The sequence below is a fragment of the Phascolarctos cinereus genome, unplaced genomic scaffold (assembly GCF_003287225.1).
Source record: "Phascolarctos cinereus isolate Bilbo 61053 unplaced genomic scaffold, phaCin_HiC Scaffold_4;HRSCAF=312, whole genome shotgun sequence".
NCBI lineage: Eukaryota > Metazoa > Chordata > Mammalia > Diprotodontia > Phascolarctidae > Phascolarctos > Phascolarctos cinereus.
Genome location: NW_027555847.1, coordinates 566,511,178 through 566,535,017, shown reverse-complemented (window position 1 = coordinate 566,535,017; position 23,840 = coordinate 566,511,178). Strand labels below are relative to the sequence as shown.

The window sequence follows — 23,840 nt, the reverse complement described above, 5'->3', positions numbered from 1 at the left end:
AAAGAAACTCAACTGATAAGGTAGGAGAAAGTCCAGAAGAAATGGAAAAATCAACCAAATGGCTGGAAAAATAAAAGGTGCATGAAGAAAAATTAGATGGAAAAAAAAGAGTATTTGGCCAGAAGAGAATAACAAGTCACTTTAATGAGTGTTTTTAAGTACTATCCATGTCATATTCTAAGAAAATGAAAAATAACCAGCTACTGTGTTTCTAATTAAGATTTGTTGAAAGATGGGGTTAAATTAGGTAAGGTTATTTATTTGACTCTATTCTTCTAATGAAACACTGGGATGGCTTCCTTGAAGGCTATACCTTGAATAACTATAGAAATAATTCTACCTAAATATAAAAATGGGTAGAATACTTCTCAAGGTAACTTTCAGGCAGCTTTATTAACTCTGTTTTTTATTCTCCTTTGGCATAAAAAAAATCTCCTATTATGTTTTGTTTAGATAGTCTCTTATCTGAATAAACTTTTGAAAAGCATGTCAATTTGTAGCTTTGTAATTATTGTGCTTATGACAAAACTACTTAACAATTATTTACCCTTGAAATGTCTAAAATTATTATGGAAAGAGAGTAGTCTTGATGATACTTATTTTCAAAAGGTATATATATATACATATATACAAAGCATAAGTGCACCATATGAAGTTCCAAAGTTTATAATTTTTACATACAAACAGTAATAACATAATGTCCAACATAATCAACACTGGTTAGTGTTATTCTTCAAATGACCCTATGGACTTTAAACTAGTTTTGTTGTAGCATCTAGAAAAAAAAATCTCCAGGAGGCCAAAATCCAGAAAAATCAATGAGAAAAAATGTGTGACATTACAGATTCAAGTCATGTATAAAGTATGTACTAAGCTTTGATTTTAAAAAAGTGCTTTTTTATTTCTTTGTATCTTTCAGTAATATGTTCCTTCCCCTCACGAAAGTCATTATTCCTTTTTTCTCTTAACATTCAATGAAATTAACCATGCCAAAGGTGAGTACACTAATACAGATAGTAAAAACACAGAAAAGAGGTTGGCATAGGACTCTTTTAGCAGGACTATTTGCAGTTGAAAGGCAGGAAATCTAGTTATGGGAACCAGGGGGACCTCTGAGGCAGCCTCCCTCCCTTAGCCACAGAGAAAGGACATATACAGACAGCCCGGAACTTGGACCTCCCCTCACTATATGATATGAGCACGTTCAACAAATATTTATTAAACACCAAGACACTGTTAATGTGATGTATTTAGTTAAGCAGTATTCCTGACTGATTTGTGTATTCCTTCCCCACCCCCCAACACTTTCTCTATTCACACTTACTACCCAGTGTTCCAATCCCTCATACCTGTGTTGGACATGTGAAGCTAAGGCCCTCTGGAACTTGACGGAAAACTTATGTCAAAAAGTAAGCATTCCCATGGATTAGGCCAAGAAAGAACGTAATGGATATGAAACTGACAAACTCATATATTTACCTCGGGCAACAGCTTTATTAATTTCTGGGCAATTCTTGGAATCTTCCCTTAACAGCCATAATAACTTGTTTCTATTTAAAGGTGTTATTAATCAGAAATCTACTTTTCCATTCTCAAATACCATCAAAGACCAAATTTTACAGAAAATTTACCTTTGATGTCTGATGCCTAAAAGATGCTCAAGTCTTTCATATCCCATTCAACACTAATTCTCACTAGATCCTACCAGCCCTGATATCATCCATTAACCTTCCCCTCCATTTCTCAAGCAAATTCCTTGAGAAATCCTTCTACATTTGGTGCCCCCATCTCCTCTCATCTCTTCTAACCTGCAATTTGGTGTTACATTTTATCATTCAACTGAAAATCCTATCTCCAAAGTCACCAATGATATCTTTAATTGCCAAGTTATTTTCTCAGCCCTCATCCTCAACCTCTTTGTGGCACTTGATAATACTTTCTCTTTCTGGATACTCTGTACTCACTGGGTTTTCCTGGCCCTGATCTCTCTTGGCTCTCCTCCTGCCAGTCAGACTGCTTCTTCTCAGTTTCCTTTGCTTGATTATCATCTATCTCATCACACCTGCCAACACTGAGTGTATGACAAGGTTCCATTCCAGTTTCTCTTTTCCCTCTGAAGTCTTGCTTTGTACATATTCCCCTTTGGTCCAGCCAAATTGGCCTACTTGCTATTCCCCACAATGCTTTAATCTCTCATCTCTTTTTGTACTGGCTGTTCCTCGTTGCCTGGAAGGTACTTTCTTTTCATCTCCACCTCCTGGAATGTCTGAGTTTCTTCAAGAGTCAACTCAAGTGCCATTCACTGAAGAAGCCATTTCTTGTCTCCCAGGACCCTAATAATTTCTTCTTCAAGGTCTTGTCTCCCAAGCCCCTAATAATTTCTTCTCCAAGGTCACCTTGTATTTCACTTGTATCTTTTATACACATCTTATGTGCAACTTAAGCTCTTTTAAGGCAGAGATTGTTTCTGCACAGAAAGCTAGGTGGCACATTATTGGATGCTTACTAGCTGTGTGATCTTGGATGAGTCTCTTAAGCTCTGTCTGCCTCAGTTACTTTATCTGTAAATAACCTCTATGTTTTAAAGTGAAAATGTTTGAAAAGCTCTTCACAAACCTAAAGTAGCATACAAATGCTATTATTCTTTTCCTTTGAATCTCCAGTGCTTATCACAGTGCCTGATGCACATCAGGGACTTAATAAATATTAGCTGACTGATTCTCAAATTGGCTAGATCTCAAATTAAATCAAACATGCCAATGTTTACAGTAATCAAAGAGAACTCAGTCAAAACCCCTTATCTTGTATTCAAAACAGATATAGTCATGCAGACACCATCAGATTTTTGTAATTAAATATGATATTCTGGAATATGCAGCCCAGATACAATGCTCATAAAATAACAGTAGATTACTGAGTCAACATAATCTATGCAACGTATTTAGACTTCATTTTACTTTTGTGTTTAAGTACAGAATATAATTATCTCTAAAGTAAAATGTTATGTAATAAATCCTATTTTCACACTCTTAAATTATATAATTAGATATGTATCCTCTAGTTCTTTGCATCTTAACCTGCTACTAGGGGAAAGTGAGAGAATATCATGTGGTAATGCTACTTCCTGCTTTGTTACAGTGAGCAAAATCCTCAGACCATTTAGAATATTTGTTTAGTGGGAGAAGGAAGAATTTTGCTGCTGCAATGGTGCTGCTTTCTGCTGTCAACATTCTAGTGGCTGAAATAACTAAAACTCCCAGATCAGCCTGCCACCATAGCTCTAAGTAAAAATAGCATACATGAGTTTGATGTAATGTACCTCAAATTCATTTCTGAATCATGGGGGGGGATGGGAAGAGAGTGGAGGGGGAGAGAGGAGAGAGAGAGAGAGAGAGAGAGAGAGAGAGAGAGAGAGACAGAGAGAGAGAGAGAGAGAGAGAGAGAGACAGAGAGAGAGACAGAGAGACAGAGAGAGACAGAGAAAGAGATAAGGAGAACAAGAACTGGACTGGGAATACCTCTAGCTACATCAGCCCCGGGTCTCCTTTTAGTCTCTGACTTTCTCAGAATCACTCCTCTGTGACTGATGACAGATAGTACAATTCTAATCCCGGCTGGCTTCTCAGGCAAGGATCAGGAAAAGGGATATGCTCACAGACTCTAGGACTGACACTCAGATACTTAAAATGCCAGCAAGTGGGGGGATGGGGGAAACTATTTCCTGAAGCTCAGTCAATCCAAAGAAAGGACTGCACAGCAATCCACTAAGTCAGGGTTCTAGATTAAACATTCTAGATTGAAACATAACTTTGGGAAGAACTTTTCTCTTTCAAATAATATAAAAGTTTCTTTTATTGTGTTGCTATAAAACACTAATACTTGTACTTATTTTAAAACTGGTCATAGTGAAGTGACAAACAATTAGGCTTACAGTGATTACGTATAATGGAAAGACTCTTCTCTACTTCTCAGCATTGGTTCTTTCCTATTTTTTCTTCCATGTACAACTACGTAGATTTAATATATAGCAAAATCTCTGAAAATGTTGTTTGTTTTAGTTAAAGTTGTCTCTTCATCCCAGTAGAATCTTTTGGGTAGTTAACATTAATGTAATGTAAGCAGAGAGGCAAAAGATGTTAAAGAAGCTAGACTACTAAAAACACGTTTCTGCAATCCCGAATCAGGCAACAAAGGAAGCAGGAAACCAGAGACAAGCGATATAGGGTGGAAGACGGATTTAAAGGGAATGCAGACAGCTAGCAGGAGTCTAATGGATGTATTGTGATGAGATAAAGTTTTTGACTTTTTTTATTTCGACTTCCAGAATTAAAGGTTAGAGTCTCTTTTCAGCTACCAGTGATAGAATAACTTTGTTCAATAAGCCACTCATTAGATGTAATAAAATTTAATAACATAACATAGACTCCAAACACAAACTTGTAGGAACTCTAAGCTTAGAAGGATTTGTACCATTCTTAACATTACATCCATGAAATCACAGAACAATTAAAAATAATAAGTTTGTATATATTTAGTGGCTTTAGAGTAGTCAAAAAGCACAAATTTAACAAAAATGTTTTTAAAAGCTAAAAAGTATACAGTTTTAGAAACAAAATTCCTGAATATAAAGAAATAACATTTTGGCTAATTTAAGAAGACTCTCAATACAGTTTTTATCCAGTAACAAAAATTATTTAAAGAAAGTCACATTCTATAATGAATATTAAACCAAGGAACTATGCCCACGGACACATATTGATATGACTAATGTTTAGTTAATCTAACTAGGAGGCTGAAGTTCTAAGGTATTAGATTAACAGCTTTACTTTGGGGAGGTTGTGAAATCCTATCAGTTTTATTTCATAACCCTACTAAATTTTAAAAGGGCTAGGAAAAATCCTAATTGACATATATTCATTTGAAAAATTAAAACGATCAAAAATTAATTTTACTTTTATAATTTCACAATGCTCATAACTGGCAATTCTTATAATCACTCAGTGTTGTAATCATGTAAGAGCTCCCACACCCAGGAAAATATAGATCCTTGATGTAGTACTATAAGCTGCTGTAAAACTAGGACTGGGAATCCACTGCCCTAAGGCTTTCTATTAAAGTCAACCAAGAAATTTAGGAACTTAAGTTTCCCAAGGGCAGAGTACACTTCTGATATTTCTTTAGTTGAAGGGCTCCTAGCACATAGGTTCATAGGATTTAGAGCTGGAAAAGACCTTAGAGAGCACTTAGTCTAACCCCCTCATTTTATAGACATTACGTAGTAGACATTTATTAAATGCTGAATTGAATTGAAACTGAAGCTGAAGTGAAAAGAATTGCCCAAAATTATATGGAGAGTAAGAGTAGCAGAAGTGATATTTGAACCCAGGTCCTCTGTCTTAAAATCAAGTATATTATGTCCACTGCATCACACTGTAGCTTTTGATGGGCCAGTACTACAACCTTCTGAAAACCAACCTTCTGAAAGGCCACAATTGTTATTTAACTACTTAATCTGGCCCCTTTTTTCTATCCTTAGTTAAAAAAAAAAGTGCCCCACCAATGAAACAGTAGGTACTCCAAACCCAAATGATGACATTTCACACAAATAAGCTTGGTTCTGGTTATATAAGTCATGATATAACGTAGACGTGATTGAGTATGGGGAAGGGGGAAGGAAGGGCATGTGGTAGAAATGGTCTCCTTATAATCACTGCTTATAGTTAACTACAAGCAAAGCTAACATTATCGATATTCTTTTATTATCTACTGTCTCAAAGTACAATTAAGATTCAGTACCAATCTTATTTAAATTTTTTCTTCTGGTATGGACTTGTGATTTCATGAGTGTATGGAACTTCTGGCAAAAAAAATCCCTTTTGTTACAAATGCAGAGGACTGCCTATGAAAAATGTCTAGTGTAGGGCAAAAAATATCAGTCGTCTAAACTTTTAAGGACTTCTTTAAGTGCTTACCCTGAGAGCCAAGCCAAACAATTGATTTTTGAAGTGTTTCCCCTCTCCCCTATATCAATAAAATAACATTTTGCCACTTTGGTCAGAAAATCTTAAGTAGACTGATGTGGGAGGGTGGGATATATAAGTGACTGAAATCCAGTTATTTTGAAAACACACCCAATTGGATTGGGAACTCCTTGAGAGCAGGGACTGTCTTTTGCCATTCTTTTTATTTCCAATGTTCAGCACAGTGCCTGGCACATAGTCGGTGCTGAGCAAATTATTGGTGACTTGCTGATCTGACTTAAATATCTTTGCACACCAATTTTAAAAATAACTAAATATATACACCTATGCAGAAGTGAAAACACTGAGTGTGTATGCATATATATGCACGCATACATATGTTCAATGCTCTTAATTACGTGTGTATATATACATATACAAATACTTGTGTGTCTACATAGGTAGACACAATACCCACTTGTTTTTAAAAGGGCTTCATAATGCAGACAAAAATCAGATATTTTAACAAGACTTTTACAGATAACTTTCATGGCACAAAATTCAGTCCCTCTGTAGGAGTAAAAGCAGCAATCTTCAACACTTGTCCTTAACACAGAAGCGCTCACAGGCACTTTTCGCCCTAGAATCAGGAAGAGGCAATTAAATATTGGCTCCAGCACCTAGCCTGTAGAGAAGGCCAGACCACAAAACCTGTACAAGCCTAGAAATGTCAAGAAACCAAGGCACGCGGGAGGTGCAACAGCCCCAGTCCCCAGCAGATGTAGGCCGGTGGGAGCTAGGGCTGGGCTACAGAGGGAAGTGTCCAGTGGGCTATGCAGAGGACAGGTGTACGTGAGGGGGGGTCATGGGGTATCTCCCGGAAGGTAGGGCAGGATGCCGAGGCCACGCCCGCCTCAGGCAGAAGCAATCACCTGGGAGGGTGGCCTTAGACCAGGAGGAATGGTCTCAGGGCCCCCAACTCCGCTAAAATCACCTTCTGTCACCTGCACCTCCGCTGCGGCCGACATGCTGGGCGCCCGCGTCCCGCTTCCGCGTGTGTGTACGTATGTGTGCGTGCGTACGTGCATGATGCGTACGTGTCTCCTCCGTGTGCGCGCGCGCGCGATCGAGCCAGCAGAACCCAAAACGAGAGCCGCGCCAGCCCCGCCTACCGCTATCCCTACAGTTGGGGTCTCTTCAGTCGGTCGCCCTCCCCCTTCCCCGGGCCCCGGGGAGCGCGCGGGGTTCGTTACCTCGGAGCTGACACGCGCTGTGCTTGCTCGCTCTCCCCGCCGGGGTGAGGGATGAGGCGCGGCGGAGGCGGCCGCCGAGGTAGCGGCAGCGAGCCGGCCTCCGCTCACTTAGCTGCTGAAAATGACGTGGGAGGATGGCGAGCGCCGATCGGCTCGAGCGTGCTCATCCTCCTACTCGGCGCTCTCCGCCTTAGCCACACGTCGCGGTGCCTCGGAGAGGGGAAATCGTGGCCCCGAGAGCTCGCACGTGGTCCTGCCCCCGCCGCCCCAGGGCCCTGCCTTGTCCTTCGGACTTCGCTCCTCCTGCTGGTCAGACTGCCTGGTCTGAAATCTGCCCCACGAGTACGGAAATGGGCGTACCTCAGTTTACCTGCGTTTCCAGGACGTTGCCACAAGCAAAATCTTGTTCTGCTTCAGCTTACCTCACGGAGTGAGGTGACGAAGATCATCGGGTAGAATAATACTAGGTGATATTATGTAACACTTAAAGGTTTGCAAAGCACTTTACATGCTTTAGGATCATAGAACTAGAGGCTAATAATTATAATAATTACTAATATTTATGTAGCAACTACTGTGTGTCAGTCGTGTGGAGCGCTTTGCAATTTTTATCTCATTTGATCCTCACAATGATATTGGGAGGTGGGTGCTATCATCACCCCCATTTTACAGATGAAACTGAGGCCTACAGAGGTTAAGTGACTTGCACCGGGTCACACAATCATTAAATAATCTGAGGCTGGATTTGAATTCAGGTCTTCCTGACCCCAGGCCAGCCCTATCTACAGCACCATGAACTCCAGCTACCTCCGTTTTATAGACGAGAAAACAGGTCCAAAAATGTTTAAAGGGACTTGCCCAAGGTTCCAAAAGACAGTAAATGGCAAAGAAGAAATTCCTTCTCAGATTCTGGGACTCCAACACACTGAGATAGGTGTTATAATTTCTGCTATTTTAGGGATGAGGAAAATGTCTCAGGTGTCAGAGGCTAAGATAGGAATCCAGGTTTCTTCTGATGCTCATGTCTTTCCACAGCAACATGCTTTCTTTAAATAAAGGTTGGATAATAGATCCAATAGCAATAGAAGACCAATATTGGAGTCTGAAAAACTCACATCCTGTCTTACACAAACTAGCAATGTAACCATAGGCAAATCATTGAACCTCTCAGTTCCCAAGGCAACTCTTTAAGGTTACAGACTATTCTACCTGGAAGTTTTTTGTGTACTTGAAGTTTGTTTATTTTTTAGGTTTTTTTAAAGTTGTATTTTCAATTTATTATTTTCTTGTTTGCAAACTACAAAAAACTGATGTACTATATCTGTACCTTAGATTCAGGCATTATGACATAAGGATCTCTGAGGTAGCTCAGGCCTGTAACACCTGTAAACTTTCAGTGCATCCTAGGTGGTCTGATCTAGGACAAAGTTTGATTGCTCCCCTTCTCATCTGAATTTTATGAGTTTCTGATCTCTCTTTGGATCTGGGAAACACAACTATATGCTTGCCCCTGGTTATTGTTCCAGTAGACTCTTATTTCTCCTTGACCCTGTCAGTTACCTGGAAGGTTCTATAGGTTTAAATAAAAGAACCACAGACTGTCACTTGATCTGAGCTCTTTGCCCTGGTTCTTCAACTGCAGGTGTTGGAATGGGTTGGGGGCTGAATTTGCAACCTTAGTCTGGGGCCAGTGACTTACAATTGCTGTTTACTTTGATTCCTGTTCTTTGTCTGGTCTCAGGTTGGTGAGCTGGATCTTCTGGCTGTGTGACTGCTCCTTGCCCTGGTACACAATTGCAAGTCAGTCAGGTGCTCAAATGAAGATTTTCTCCTAAGTCTACACTGGATCTGCAACCTAGCTCTGGGGTTAGAGACACAGCTGCTAACTGGCTCCTATTCCTGCTCCTTTAACTAGAAAAATAATTTGCTGTGATTCTTCCTTAGGTTTCCCAATCACTGCTTTGTCTAGTGTTCTTGAATTTTTGTTGGAATAGTTGTGGGGGAGACCATGGTTGTACTGCTTCCTTCTACTCCACAATCTTGGCCAGTCTCCTTGCAAGTTGCAGTTGAAAGGCCTTTAAATAGAAATGCATCAGCCATAGGAGCTTTTGTTGTCAGTGGGTCCCAAAACCATATCTTTGCACCAAAAGAAGGAGTCCCATGTTGGATCTGGAGTTCCTGCTCCTTCATCTGGTGATTAGTCCCACTGGATGTTATAAGTAGAATATCATTTTGGAATTGTTTTATTTCTTTTTCCTGTTTTCAGGACAAGCAGCTACTGGGGAATGAAACAATTATATGATACCTTTTCAGGAATTTCTTTGTTCAGTGACTAGAAGAAGCTGTAAGTGTGTAGCTGCACTTTCCCAACTTACATTTCTGTTGGTTTACTGGGAAGCCACGTTGATCCACATCTGGTCAAGCATATTACTTCTTATTTGTTCATCATTGGATTTAGCTACTGCTTTTACTGGCAGATTCTGCAATGGACTCCAATTCCTGGTCTTTTGGCATAACACTTTCACCTTCTGAAGATTACAATATCATAACCTGATCTGTCCTGTCTTTAACATTCATTCCATTAAGATCAGGAAAAAATGATGACTAAATGGTTATGGAAGAAACAGAAGCAGCCATGGGTTCATGGCTACATGGTTTGGATGGAAAGATAATGCAACTGGCAGTAGCATAGAGCCAGCCACATAGGCTTATAGCATTTATTTGTTTTCACTCAAAAGCTGTCAAGGAAGATCTAATGAGCTTTTATATGCTTGTACTTTTTGTATATATACTCAGCAGCCAATGAAATAACATTTCATCAGTATATAGTTAGCCAAAAGGATATAGTCAAATGATATTTCATGAACTGGAGGCAGATCCACTCCATTATGAACTATCACAAATTTCTGGAAGCAGACTTGTCAAATCTCTCTCTATATTGCCAGCAGTCAGGGCATACTGCCTATACTGCAGGGACTGTACCCACATTGGGCACTGGGATACGGAGAGCTTCAGTTGCAAAGAAGAACAATTTTACCTTCAATTTTAGGCCTCTCATCTCCTGCTGTACCTGTCCTTTGGGTGTAGAGGAGTGATACCCTCCATTCGATGGTGAATATTCTCACATCTGGTTATACCCTTCACATCCCAGTGACTCTATATTCCTGTAGGTCATTCAAACCCCTTTCCTATCCCCCACCACCTGATTCCTTAATCTCATGCCCAAGAACCCTCCCATCCAAAGTTTCATCCTAGTTCCACCCAACCCTTCCTCTGTGCCCTCCAGAATACCTGTTTCATGGGCAACAAACTTCCCTTCATCTTAAATTTATTCCTTTCCCACTCCTACCATTTACTAGCTCTTACTGAAATCTGGCTTCTCCTTGATAACACAGCCTCCCTGACTACCCTTTCCATACTTGGTTGTACCTTTATTTATTCTCCTTTGCCCACTGGTCAAGGCAGGGGAGTTGGAATATTCTTTGCCCCCCATTGTCACTTCCAAATTTTCCCTCTTCCTTCATCGTTCAGTAAGAAACCTCTCTTCTTTTGAGGTTCATGTTATTCATATCTACCGCCCAATCAAAATCTTGGTAGCTTCCCCCATCTTTCACAACTCCTCCCTCCCCTTCCTCCCCCATCTTTCCCCAGTGAGTTCAATAACTGCTTTACCATTTTTTCCAATGATTCTTTCCCAAATGTCCTAACCACTGAGCTCCTCACCTTACTTCCCGTGAGCTACTCTTCCACCTCATCTCAGCCACACACAAAGGTGGTCATACCCTTGATCTTGGTATCATCCACAAGTGTACCACTTCGATATTTAATAATCCTGAAATCCTCTTACCTGATCAGAATCTATCTGCTTTTCACTTCTCCCTCTGCCTTACTTTTTATAACCCGGCTCTTCATCTACACCATAACCTCCAATCTATTAACCTCTCAATTCTCATGTCCTTTGCACTAGCCATTCTCTCCTCTTCTCCCCATCTTGGCTCCTTAGTTAACAAATTCAATTTTAACTTTGCTTTCTTGAATTTCTAAGCCTCCTTAACATATTGCTGGTCATGCCCAGCCAACCCTCAGCCTTGGATGACTCCCACCATTCGTTACCTTTGTACCTATGTATGTCTTGAACTAATGTGGAGAAAATCACATAACTCTTCTGACAGGGCCCAGAACAAATTTACATTACCTAACCTAAACTGGACTTTTGCTATTGCTAGGCAATCTTACTATACCTCCCCTATCGACCCACTGTCCCACTCACCACAGTGGCTTTTCCAGGCCTTTTCATCCTTACTGAAAACACCATGGCTTCCTTAACCCCCATTCTCTCAGCTGCAAATGTTGACTCATATTTTACATTTGTCATGAACTCCCCCTTGTCCTCTGTTTCTCATCTCCTACCACTCAGGTGCCCTCTGTTAACTTTCTCCTCCTCTACCTGTGTCTCACATGATTAAGTGGCCCTACTCATTGCCAAAACTAACCCCTCTACTTGCTCAAGTGATCCATTACATCCTGTCTCCTCTAGCAAATTGCTCCGTTATCCCCACTCTTTCATTTAATTTTCGATCTGTCCATCTCTACTGCCTACAAACTTTCCCATGTTTCGCCATCCAAAAAACAAAACAAAACAAACAAAAAAACCCCCTAGCTTGATCCTTCCATCCCCACTAGCTATCATTCTATAACTCTTCTATCCTTTGTAACTAAACTCCTCAAAACCACTGTGTACAATAGGTGCCTCCACTTTCTCTCGCCTCACTCTTTTTAAAAACCCCTTATAATCTGGCTTCTGACCATATCATTCAATTGAAACAGCTCACTCCAAAGTTACCAGTGAGCTTGTACTTGCCAATCTAATGACCTTTTGTCAATCCTCATTCTTCTTGACCACTCCTCTCTGCAGCATTTAACACTATTGACCACCCTCTCCTCCTTGATACCTTTTTCTCTCTAGGTTTTTGGGACACCACTGCCTCCTGGTTTTCCTCCTACCTATCTGACTATTCCTCTGTCTCTTTTGCTGGATCTTCATCCAGTCATACTTTCTAACTGTAGGTGGTCTCTACAGGAGACTGTCCTAGGCCCTCTTTCCTTCTCCCTCTATACTGTATTACTTGGGAATGTCATTAGTTCCCATGGATTTAATTATTATCTGATGATTGTCAAGTCCACCTACCTGCCTGAAACTCTTTGCTGACCTCCAGTCTCTCATCTCCATCTGTCTTTCAGTCATCTCAAACTGGATGTCCAATAGACATCTTAAACTCAACATATTCAAAATCAAATTCACCAATTCATATCTCCACCAACAGTACATTAACGTTACTATCTTTCCTCAGCCACTCAAAACATTGTCATTCTCCCTTTCTGGTCATCTTTTCTGAGCTGATGAGTATGAGGTGGAACCTCAGTTGTTTTAATTTGCATTTCTCTTGTGATTAGTGATTTGGTGCATTTTTCTTATGGTTCTTGATAGTTTAGATTTCTTTCCTTGGTAACTGCCTGCTTATTATTATCATTTATCATATGTTACTATAGTATTATTATATGTATTATTTTATTATAGGATTATTATATTATTATAGTGTTATTATACCTATTAATATAATCTATTGATCGTTATCTCTATTGGGGAATGGCTCTTGTTCTTATGTATTTGTAGACGTTTCCTAGACATCTTGGATACTAGACCTTTATCAAAGAAATTTGTTGGAAAGATTTTTGTTTCCACAGTTAGCTTTTTACATTTTAATGATAAATGTATTGTTTTCGTTTGTGCAAAACTTTTTCAATTTTCTGACATAAAAATTGGCTTTTTTATCTCCTTTGATAAACTTCTTTATTTTTGTTGTTAAGTCAAGAACTCTTCTCTGTAGCTGTGAAAAATGTCTCCTTCCTCTCTAATTTGTGATATAATCTTTTAGATCTACGTCATGCATTCACTTAGGGCTTATTAAGGTATAAAAAGGTGTTCTAAGCCTAATTTCTCCTAGATTGTTTTCCAGTTTTGCCAGCAATTTTTATTGAATAGTGGCTCCTTACTCAAGTAGTTTGTGTCCATATATTCAACACTATGCTACCGGATTTTGCGTATCTAATTTGTTCCATTAATCAGCTTTTCTTTTTTAAAACATTAGTATCATTTGTTTTGATGATTGTTACTTTGTAGTGTAGTGCCCCCACTGGGCTCACTGTTCCCAATTCCCACTCCCATTGCTGGACTGTAGCTCCAAAAGTCAGCCTACTATTTCTCGCCTCAGGGTTCTAGGGGTTGTTATAGGGATTTTGGTTTCTAATAGCATTATTCATGAGGTCCTATCTAATGTGCTTCCTGAATATTAATTACTCAGTTAACATCTGCCTAATATGAATCAGTCATTTGATGTTACTTAGCTTTTACAAAAAGATATCCTAAGGATAGAAGTTACTAAAACATCACCCAAAACTTAGGGCACACTCTTCCTTCTGCATATATTTGGTCTCTATGGAGAATGGGCTCAAACTTAAAGCACAATAGTGCATGCACATGTAGAGAACATGTGTTCCAAAACACCTTCTGGCTCTGGGAATCTTTTTCTCCTTTTACAGATTCCCCACCAAGTTTACTTCTGGGTGTGTCATAATTGATGGATGAACTCTTCCCTTGCTTACAGGACATGGTTTTTCATCTGCCTGACAGATTTACTAATGACCTGGGTCAAGCAGGTCATCCCTGAAGGCTTCCTCCTTACTAGTCTTAACTGCTACAGCTACTTGCAGATTCTTACCAACTCCAGTTGCAGGATGGATATTCCTACTTTTCAGAATTTACGAGTTTGTAACCTGGTCCATTCTTTCTCCAGATAACTTCCACTAAGATCTTAAAAGAATAAACACATCTGTTTAAAAAAGCAGAAGTATTGTATGTTCACAGACACCTGACAGCCTAATGGAAGAAAGAGTTTGATTAGTCTATCTCACTCAAGGGCCCATAGCAGTTCTTACTTGAAAGCTTCTAGGGAAGAAAGCAAGAGATTATTCTCATGTATCTTTTTGCATGCACACTCAATTCTGATTTGGTATCCAATTTAAAAGTATTTTAAAAAATAATTAAATTATCACATAGTAAGCTGACAAGAAACATAAGATATCTTCATCTATGCTGAATTAGAGGTAAGAGTACTTTTATTTGTTAGTCAATAAATGTTTATTAAGCATCTACAATGTGGCAAGCACTATACTAAGTGCTGGGATTACAAAGAAAAGCAAAAGACATAAAGACAATCCATGCTCTCAAGGAGTTCACAGTATAAGGGAGACAGGTAACATGCAAATTGCTGTGTACAACAAGTTATGTTACAGGATTAATTGGAGAGAATCAATAGAGGGAAGGCATTAATATTAAAGAAGCTTGGAAAAGACTTTTTTGTAGAAAGTGGGATTTTAGCTGGGCCTTGAAAGAAGCCAGGGAAGCATAGAGGTAGAGGTGATATGGGAGAATATTCTAGGCATGGGAGACAGCTGGGAGTTGTGACATAGAGAATTTTCAAAGAAGCAGACTCGAGGAGAGAGTGAAGCTGATGACTTTGTGTAGCTCTGCCTCACTCATCCAATTCATGCTCATGTCAAGATACCATGCTCATGATGTCATTGAGCCTCTTCGAGAATGAAAGACAAGCACCAATTTGTTGAGCCATTCCCCAATCTACTTTGTTTCTAGTTCTTTGCTACTACAAAAATACTATTGCAAATACTTTGGCATATTTGCAAACTTTATTTCAAATATTTTTTGAGCTCCTTGGGGATATATGCTTAGCAGCATCTTTGGGTCAAAAGGTAGGGTCATTTGTATCATTTTCTTAGAATAATTCCAAATCTGTTAAAGACTTCTAAGTGGCTTACCTTTCTCCAGTTTCTTCCTGTTGTGTTGAATACCATTAAAAATAAACAAGAAGGCACTGTGGTATAGTGGGAGAATGCTCACTTGGACTCAGGAGAGATGTAGCTTCAAAGACTGCTTTCAACACTCTCTGGTTGTGTAACTTTGGGCCAGTCACTTTTTCTCCTGAACCTTATCTGTAAAATGGGAATAATAATACCTGTAATACTGACTTTCGTCCTGAAGGTCAAATGAGATGACATATATAAAAAGCATTGTAAGTGCCATGTTATTACGACAGCATGCTATTGAAGCAAAACCACCCTAAAACTGCTACAGAAAATAATGCCAGTGTCCTAAGTGGCTTGTTTCCCTATTCTTTTCTCATCTATATTTGAGTGAAAGTGTGATCTGAGATCTTTGTGCCTCAGTCTGTATGCTAAGGTACCTTCTAACCTGTGGGTGATTCAATGAACACATGACCACAGCCTGATGATTTCTGATCCACTCCAGCACATGAAGACCATGGCAACCCCATAATTGGATTCCCTCTTTCTAAGGGTATAAAGACAACCTTGTCATGAACCAGTGACTATAGTTTTTTTTGTTTGTTTTTTGTTTGGTTGGTTTTTTTGGTTGTTTTTTTTTTATCCTGGATCAGAGAATACACATCTCACCACAGGGTAAGAAGGAATGGATCACCCACATTGCAATAGTAGTATTCTTGATTACTGCAGTAGTGGGATATTCTTTGAACTATATAGTCATGCCAAATATTCATTCTACATAAACATTCCAAACTAATACCAATTCTCTGAATGTCTTTCATGGGACAAGGTGGCCAGGTCCATAGAAATAACTAGGAATATATAGGGGCCATCTGTTGGTTCTTGCAGATTATAGGCAAATAGGTCCGTGTTGTCCAACTCTTTTCTTCTGATGGCACAGCTGCCTTGCCACAAGTTCTGCATGATGCTTGGATGGCTCACATATAGGCCTTTCAGGCTTAGTGGCTATGAAGGAGGGAATAATTTTGCTAATCTAAGCTTGACTTTGATGGGCCTGTGTCATTAACAACCAGGTAATTCAAAAGGAACAAAACATTGTCCCACAGAAATCCGACATAAACAACACTCCTCTCTACAGCTAACATAATATTTTAACTAGTTAAAGGGTTTTATTTGTGAGGTTGTCACTGTGTTAAAGAATGGGTAAAGAAATACCAGATGACGCCTCTTAGGTAGTTGTCATAGTCATAGAATTACTGCTATTTAACTTTGAGATTTTGGTGGGACTTTAGGATTTATATTTTAAAAATTAACACCAGACAGGTCTAGGGCTATGTTCCTGATGGTTCTTTTTTAAAAAAATATTTAATATTTTATTTTTCCCCAGTTATATGTAAAAACAAATTTTAACATTTGTTTTTAAAACTTTGAATTCTAAATTCTCTCCTTCCCTCTTAACCCCCCTCATTGAAAAGGTAAACAATTCGATATAGGTTATACATGTATAGTCATGCAAAACATTTCCATAATAGTCCATGTGAAAGAAAACATAGACAAAAAAAAACCCTCAAGAAAAATAAAGTAAAAAAGTATGTTTCAATCTGTATTCAGACACCATCAGTTCTTTCTCTGTGGATGGAAAACATTTTTTCATCATAAGTCCTTCAGAGTTGTCTTGGTTGTATTGCTGAGAATAGCTAAGTGAGTCATAGCCGATCATCTTACAACATTGCTGTTATTTTGTACACAGTACATTTCACTTTGCATCAATCCATGCAAATCTTTCCAGGTTTTTCTGAGAGCATCCTGCTCATCATTTCTTATAGCATAATAGTATTCCATCATAATCACATACCACAGTTTGTTTAGCCATTCTCCAGTTGATGAGCATCCCCTCAATTTCTATTTCTTTGCCACCAGAAAAGAACTGCTATAAATGTTTTTGTACATAGAAGTCCTTTTCCTTTTTGTTTTTTATCTCTTTTGGTAGATACCTAATAGTGATATTGCTAGATCAAAGGGTATGCATGGTTTTATAGCTTTTTGGGCATAGTTCCAAATTGCTTTACAGAATGGTTGAATCATTTCACAACTCCACCAACAGTGCATTAATGTCCCACTTTTCCCACATCCCCTCCAACATTTGACATTTCTCTTTTCTGTCCTATTAGCCAATCTAATAGGTATGAGGCAGTACCTCAGAACTGTTTTAATTTGTATTTCTCCAAACAATAGTATAGTACAGCATTTTTTCATATGGGTATAGATAGCTTTGATTGTTTCATCTGAAAATTGTTCATATCTTTTTATCATGTATCAGTTAATTTGACTCAGTTCTCTGTTTGAGAAATGAGGCATTTATCAGAGATGCTTGCTTTAATTTTTTTTTCACAGTTACTATTACTGTATTTCCCTCCATGCTATTCTCCCCCCCACCCCGGTTTATTTTGTTCTCTCTCTCCTTTTACCCTGTCCTTCCTCAAAAGTGTTTTGCTTCTGACTACCCCCTCCCCAATCTGTTCTCCCTTCTATCACTCTCCCTTCTCTTATCCCCTTCCCCTCCTACTTTCTTGTAGAGTAAGATAGATTTCTATATCCGACTGAGTGTGTGTGTTATTCCCTCTTTGAGCCAATTCTGATGAGAGTAAGGTTCACTCACTCCCCCTGCCCTATGCCCCCTTCCACTTTAAAAGCTTTTCCTTATATTTTTTGTGTGAGATAATTTACCCCATTCTACCTCTCCCTTTCCATTTCTCCCAGTACATTCCTCTCTTACCTTTTAATTTTATTTTTTTAGATATCATCCCTTCATATTCAACTCACACCTGTGTCCTCTGCCTATGTATGTATGTGTGTGTATATATATATATATATATATATATATATATATATATATATATATATTCCTTCTAATTGCCCTAATAACAAGAAACTTCTTGTGAGTTATAGGTATCATCTTCCCACATAGAAATGTAAACAGTTTAACTTTATTGATTTCCCTTTCCTGTTTACCTTTTTATGCTTCTATTGAGTCTTATATTTGAAAGTAAAATTTTCTGTGGTCTTTTCATCAAGAATGCTTGAAAGTCTTCTATTTCATTGAATAGCCATTTTTTCCTCTGAAGGATTATACTCAGTTTTGCTGGGTAGGTGATTCTTAGTTGTAATCCTAGCTCCTTTTCCCTCCAGATTATCATGTTCCAGGGGCAGCTAGGTGGTGCAATGAATAGGGTGCTGGCCCTGGAGTTAGGAGAACCTGAGTTCAAATCCGGCCTCAGACACATGATACTCACTAGCTGTGTGACTGTGGGTAAGTCACTTAACCCTGATTGCCTCGCCAAAAACAAAACAAAACAAACCAACAACAGAATATCATGTTCCAAGCCCTCTAATCCTTTAGTGTAGAAGTTGCTAAATCTTGTGTTATCCTGACTGTGCCTCCACAACATTTAAATTGTTTCTTTCTGGATGCTTGCAATATTTTCTCCTTGACCTGGGAGCTCTGGAATTTAGCTATAATATTCCTAGGAGTTTTCATTTTGGGATCTCTTTCATCAGGTGATTGGTAGATTCTTTCAATTTCTATTTTACCCTCTGGTTCTAGAATATCAGGATAATTTTCCTTGATGGATTCTTGAAAGAAGATATGCAGGTTCTTTTTTTTTTCTTTTTCTTTTTTTTACCATGGTTTTCAGGCAATCCAATAACTTATAAATTATCTCTCTTGGATCTATTTTCCAGATCAGTTGTTTTTCCAATAAGATATTTCATGTTGCTTTCTATTTTTCATTCTTTTAGTTTTGTTTTATTGTTTCTTGATTTCTTATAAAGTCATTAGCTTCCATTTGCTCAATTTTGATTTTTAAGGAATTATTTTCTTCAGTGAGCTTTTGTACCTTCTTTTCCATTTGGGCAATTCTACTTTTTAAGGAGTTTTTTGCTTTAGTGAATTTTTGTGCCTCTTTTTCCATTTGGCCAATTGTGGTTTTCAAGGATTTCTTCTCCTCATTGGAGGAGTTTGTTTGGTCCTAATTTGTTTGTTAAGGTGTTATTTTACTTTTTTGTGCATCTCCTTTACCGAGCTGTTGATCTGTTTTTCATGATTTTCTTGTATCACTCTCATTTCTCCTCCCAAGTTTTGCTCAGTTTCTCTTTCAAAATCCTTTTTGAGCTTGTCCATGGCCTGAGACAAATTCATATTTTTCTTGGAGGCTGTGGATGTAGAAGCTTTGACTTTGTTTGTTTTCATCTGAATGTGTGTTTTGATCTTTCTTGTCACTATAGTAACTGTCTGTGGTCAGAATTTTTTTTCTGTTGTTTGCTCATTTTCCCAGCCTGTTATTTGACTTTTAACTCTTTGTTAAAGTAGAGTTGTGCTTCCAGGGTAGAAGGTTTACTGTGCCAGGCTTCAGAGGTTTTGTGCAGCTGTTTGCAGAGATACTTTTAGGGACCTGTAAGTTTTCAGTTCTTCCAAGGCGGTACGATCTAAGGAGAGGTGTTTACTCCTCTCCTGGCCTGGGCTCTGGTCTGTGAGTGACTACAAGCACTCTTTTTTTTTGCTCTGTAACTATGAGAAGGGTTCCTGCTGCACTGTGGCTACAAGCTCTGGCATGTCAGTGTTCTTCCTCACCCTGGGACTACCACCCAGGACTGTGATCCAGATCCAGGTGTGGACAAAGCAACCGAGTCCTGCCTCGGTGCTAGCAAAGAGACCCCTGTCATCTCCTTCTGACCAGTTGTTTGACCCTTTTACCATCTGTTGCTGAGAGCTACAGAAGCAACCTTTGCCATTACTGATTCAGTAACTCTCAGGGTCTGCTCCTGCTTTGCTGGGGCTGGGTCTGTGTTGAGCAGCCTGCTGCACTGGACTGTGCTTCACTCTCACCTAGGTGTGACAGACCTTTCTTGCCAACCTTCCGAGTTGTCTTTGGCATCTGTGGGTTGAAAGGTCTGCCACTGATTTAGTCATCCTGAGGCCTGTTTCTGGTTTGCTGGAGCCTGGTCTGTACTGGCATAGCCTGCCCTGATGAGACCTGCGCTGGACTGTGCTTCTCTCTCACCCTGGAGCAACAGACCTTTCCTGCCATCTAAGTTGTCTTGGACTGGGTTATTGTTCCATTCGGTCTTTTTCTGGGTTCTGCCATTCTAGATTTGTTCAGAGTCATTATTTAAAGGTATTTGGAGGGGTTTGAGGAGAGCTCAAGTGAGTTCCTGCCTTTGCTCCTTCATCTTCTTGATGGTTCAATCATTGTTAGATTCCCTGGAAAGAACATTTTTGTGTGTAATTAGCATGGTGATGCCGAACTAGTCTATCTGCATGTAATCTCTTAGCTCCCTAATAATTCTTCCAGATGAGGCCATTAAATCTCAAATATAGCCTTATCCCTACAAATGCCCTGGGATAAATCTGACCCTAGGCAGGTGAGAAAAATAAGGACCATAGGGTAGAGGCCCCATATACTAGTTTTATTTAGCAAGTGAGATTTTTTTTTTTTGCCTTGTTTATTGCAACTTAACTCCTGACCAACATTCTAAGTTCTGGTGTAGATGTACTGGGTTAAGCCTTGGGAGTGCCCCCATCCCTAAATCTCTTAAGCTTATTTTGCCTCTATTCTTTTCAACAGTATCATAATATAAATTTAAATATAGTTATATATAGTCTCTAACTTGTGAGAAAGTGATGAGCTCCTCTTCACTGGAGGCTTAATGAGCAGAGGCTAAATGAACACTCTTCAGATGGAAGGATTCTTTTTTTTGCATATGAATTAGATTCAAAGATTCCTGAGGTCCCTTCCAGCTCTAAATTCTGTGATCTTGTGATTCTAGATATAGGACAGCCTTTATATCACCTCCATTGAAAATGCAGAGAACACAAAATATTTTTAATAGCCTTTTTGTAACCAATGCAGATATTTTTCTTTTCCTTTAAGTCTCACTTTGCCCCCGGGTCCTTATATACTCACTCTGATTCATGGCATGGTCCTGTGGTTTGGATTCCCTTCAGAAGTGATATGAAGTTGGGGTTGATAAAGAGGCAACACCATGACATTTGGGTGGCTCTCACTTTTACCCCAGGCATACTTATACATATTCAGCTTCATGGTCTAAGCCCTTAAGGGCTAGGTGATCCTTTACTCTCTTCTCTACTTATCTTGGGTGTCAGTGACCTATTATTCACTTTGTTCTGTCCTTTCCTGCACAAAAATCATTCTTTTGGGCAGAGAAGTAAAATTATTATTTTTGGTCATTGCGTGTTTAGAAAACTTTTACTGTTGCCACATTTTTTGGTTGTAATCCATAGTTTAAGCCTCTTGCCTGGATTGTCCAAGAACTTACCAGGCTGTCTGGGCATTCCGTGAATAACAATAACGGCACACAACAAAAGCCAGAGTCATTTACTCTGATGTATCCTGGTTTATTCTCTTGCTGTTCTTCAGTTCTAGGATGATATATGTAGTCTTTTTCTAATGAAGAGGCTTGTAATACCAATAAATTCCCTCTCCTCTCCCTAGAGGTCTAGATTCTAGCATCCCCTTCTTCCCAGATGGCTGGAGCTATTAAAGAACTTATTTTTAAAGAACACCGAGCTGAGTTTCTGAGCACTCCAGGACTCAGTGCTGTGTTAGAAATCCCATTTCCTCTATACAGTAGTCTAGGGTAAGGTTCAGGAACTCTACTTTGGGCTATATATTCCTTTCTCCACATCTATCATCTCTCAGGTTGAAGGATTTTTATTTTGCTACTTCCTCTCCATGGCTAGTGACAGGAGTTCTCAGCTTAGATTAGGTAAGAGCACATGCAACTCAGTATTGCCCCAAGGTAGTCAGTAGCTGCTCCCAATGGGGAATCCGTGCCCATGCATAGTTTTTACCATACTTTAGAACCCAGGTCCACTGTTGACTCTGCTGTTCTTCAAACTGTTCAGCTCTTTCAGGAGATCTCTGAAAAGGACAGACTGTAACTGACTGCTTAAAAAAATAGCCTCAGCCTAAAGGATATATAGTTCCAACCCATAACAATGAATACTTATTAATTCATCCCAGGTGATCTGCAAGAGCCCAAGCTAATTAGCTCAGTGTGCTGTACATAGGGTGCTAAACTTTGAGTCAGGGATATTTAGTAGCTTAACATAGTTAGATTACTTAATCTCTCAAGGTCTGTTTCCTTATCTATAAAATGAGGGGTTGAGGGTGGCTAGGTGGCACGGTGGATAGAGCACTGGCCCTGGAGTCAGGAAGACCTGAGTTCAAATCCAGCCTCAGACACGTAATACTTACTAGCTGTGTGACTCTGGGACAGTCACTTAACCCCAATTGCCTCGCCAAAAATAAATAAATAAAATGGGGGGTTGGATTTAATGACCTCTAAGGTTTCTTCCAGTTCTAGGTCTGTGATCCCATGATTTAAGTCTATGTCCTTGCCCTCAGTCAGTTATTTTTTGAGCATATTGCAGTAGATGTTCCCCAGGCTCATTAACGAGGTAGTCGGTAAGCAGGGCCAGACATTAAGAATAGCTATCTCTGCTTAGGGTGCCTTATCCTCCTTGATTTCTCCCCTTGCTTTCTCCCCCAGCTTAGGGCTATCTTGGCACTTATTCAGGATAGCTGGGTGATGAGAAGAGCTGTCACCACCAGGGATACCCTTTGTTCTTGGCTTCTCCCCTCCCCTCTCCTGGACTGTCCCAGAACTCATCCAGTATGGCTGAACATGAAAAATAACACCAGTGGAGTTGCACTGCCCTTATCAGTTCCCCTTTGGCAGGGTTGCTTAACTGCTCACAGGGTTTGAATGAGATGGAAGTCAACTCCATTCCTTCTGATAAGATGGAGAACCACCAGCTCTTGCCATTTGCTCTGCTAATGCCTCCTAAGATCTTCTGCCTTACCCCTATTACCTTCAATTTCTTGCCACTGTCAGCATGTAACTGCATAAGTAACTTAAGAACCTCTTAGCCTTACCATCAGTACCACGGCTACACTTTAAGACTTCTGGACCTTTTTATCTGCCCTTCCTTTTTTTTTTTTGTCTCCCTCATTTAGAGGGTAAGTTCCTTGAGAACAGGAACTGTTTAGCATTTTCTGTTTGTATTTAGCACAGTGTTTAGCACATAGAAGATGCTTAGTAATGCTTTTTTCATCCACTCATTTGTCCATTTATTTATTCGTTCCATAGGAAGACCCAGTCAGAGTCCCAAAGACTCACCTCCTGTAAGTTTGTCAATCCATTTCAATATGGCAAGCATTTATTAAGATCCTGCTTTGTGTCAGCACTATTTTAGTCACTGAGGATAAAAAAGCAAGAACAAAATGGTTCCCTCAAATCTCTAAGAGTTTAAATGTTACTGCTAACCCTCTTATTTATCTTAACTTGTCTTATTTAGGAGGTAATTGGTTACTTAGTGGATAGAGAGCTGAGCCTGGAGTCAGGAAGACCTGAGTTCAAATCTGGCCTCAGACACTAGCTGTGTGACCTTAGGCAAGGCACTTAACCTCTGTTTCTTTAGTCAACTGGAGAAGAAAATGGCAAACCACTCTAGTATCTTTACCAAGAAAACTCCATGGACTGTGTGGTCCATCATGTCAAGAAGAATTCAACAACAACAGCAACAACAACAACAACTCTTATTGACTCCCTTCACAACCAGAACACCATTTCATATCCCTGTTCCAGTATGGATTCTTGTCATAATGTCCTTATGTCCCATATTAGAAAATAAGAATGGGGTGGAGAAACTTAACTGGGCTTGTGT

At 39.4% G+C, this 23,840-nt stretch overlaps 1 protein-coding gene across 5 annotated transcripts in view; it reads right to left on the bottom strand.

The window, feature by feature from the left end:
• The window catches only part of SLC35B3 (solute carrier family 35 member B3), a 55,793-nt gene extending 48,496 nt beyond the window's left edge, over positions 1 to 7,297 (bottom strand). The window contains exon 1 of one of the 5 annotated variants that reach the window (XM_021009899.2): positions 7,214 to 7,297. Coding sequence is in view for 2 of the 5 variants with exons in the window: in XM_078153622.1 (XP_078009748.1) it covers positions 6,955 to 6,988 (34 nt within the window). In the remaining 3 variants the exon portion in view is untranslated. Of the gene's footprint in view, positions 1 to 6,892; positions 7,048 to 7,213 lie in introns of those variants that run through there. The other 4 variants (XM_078153622.1, XM_021009897.2, XM_021009898.2 and 1 more) reach the window with 4 other exon arrangements.
• Between the last annotated feature and the right edge of the window lie 16,543 nt (positions 7,298 to 23,840).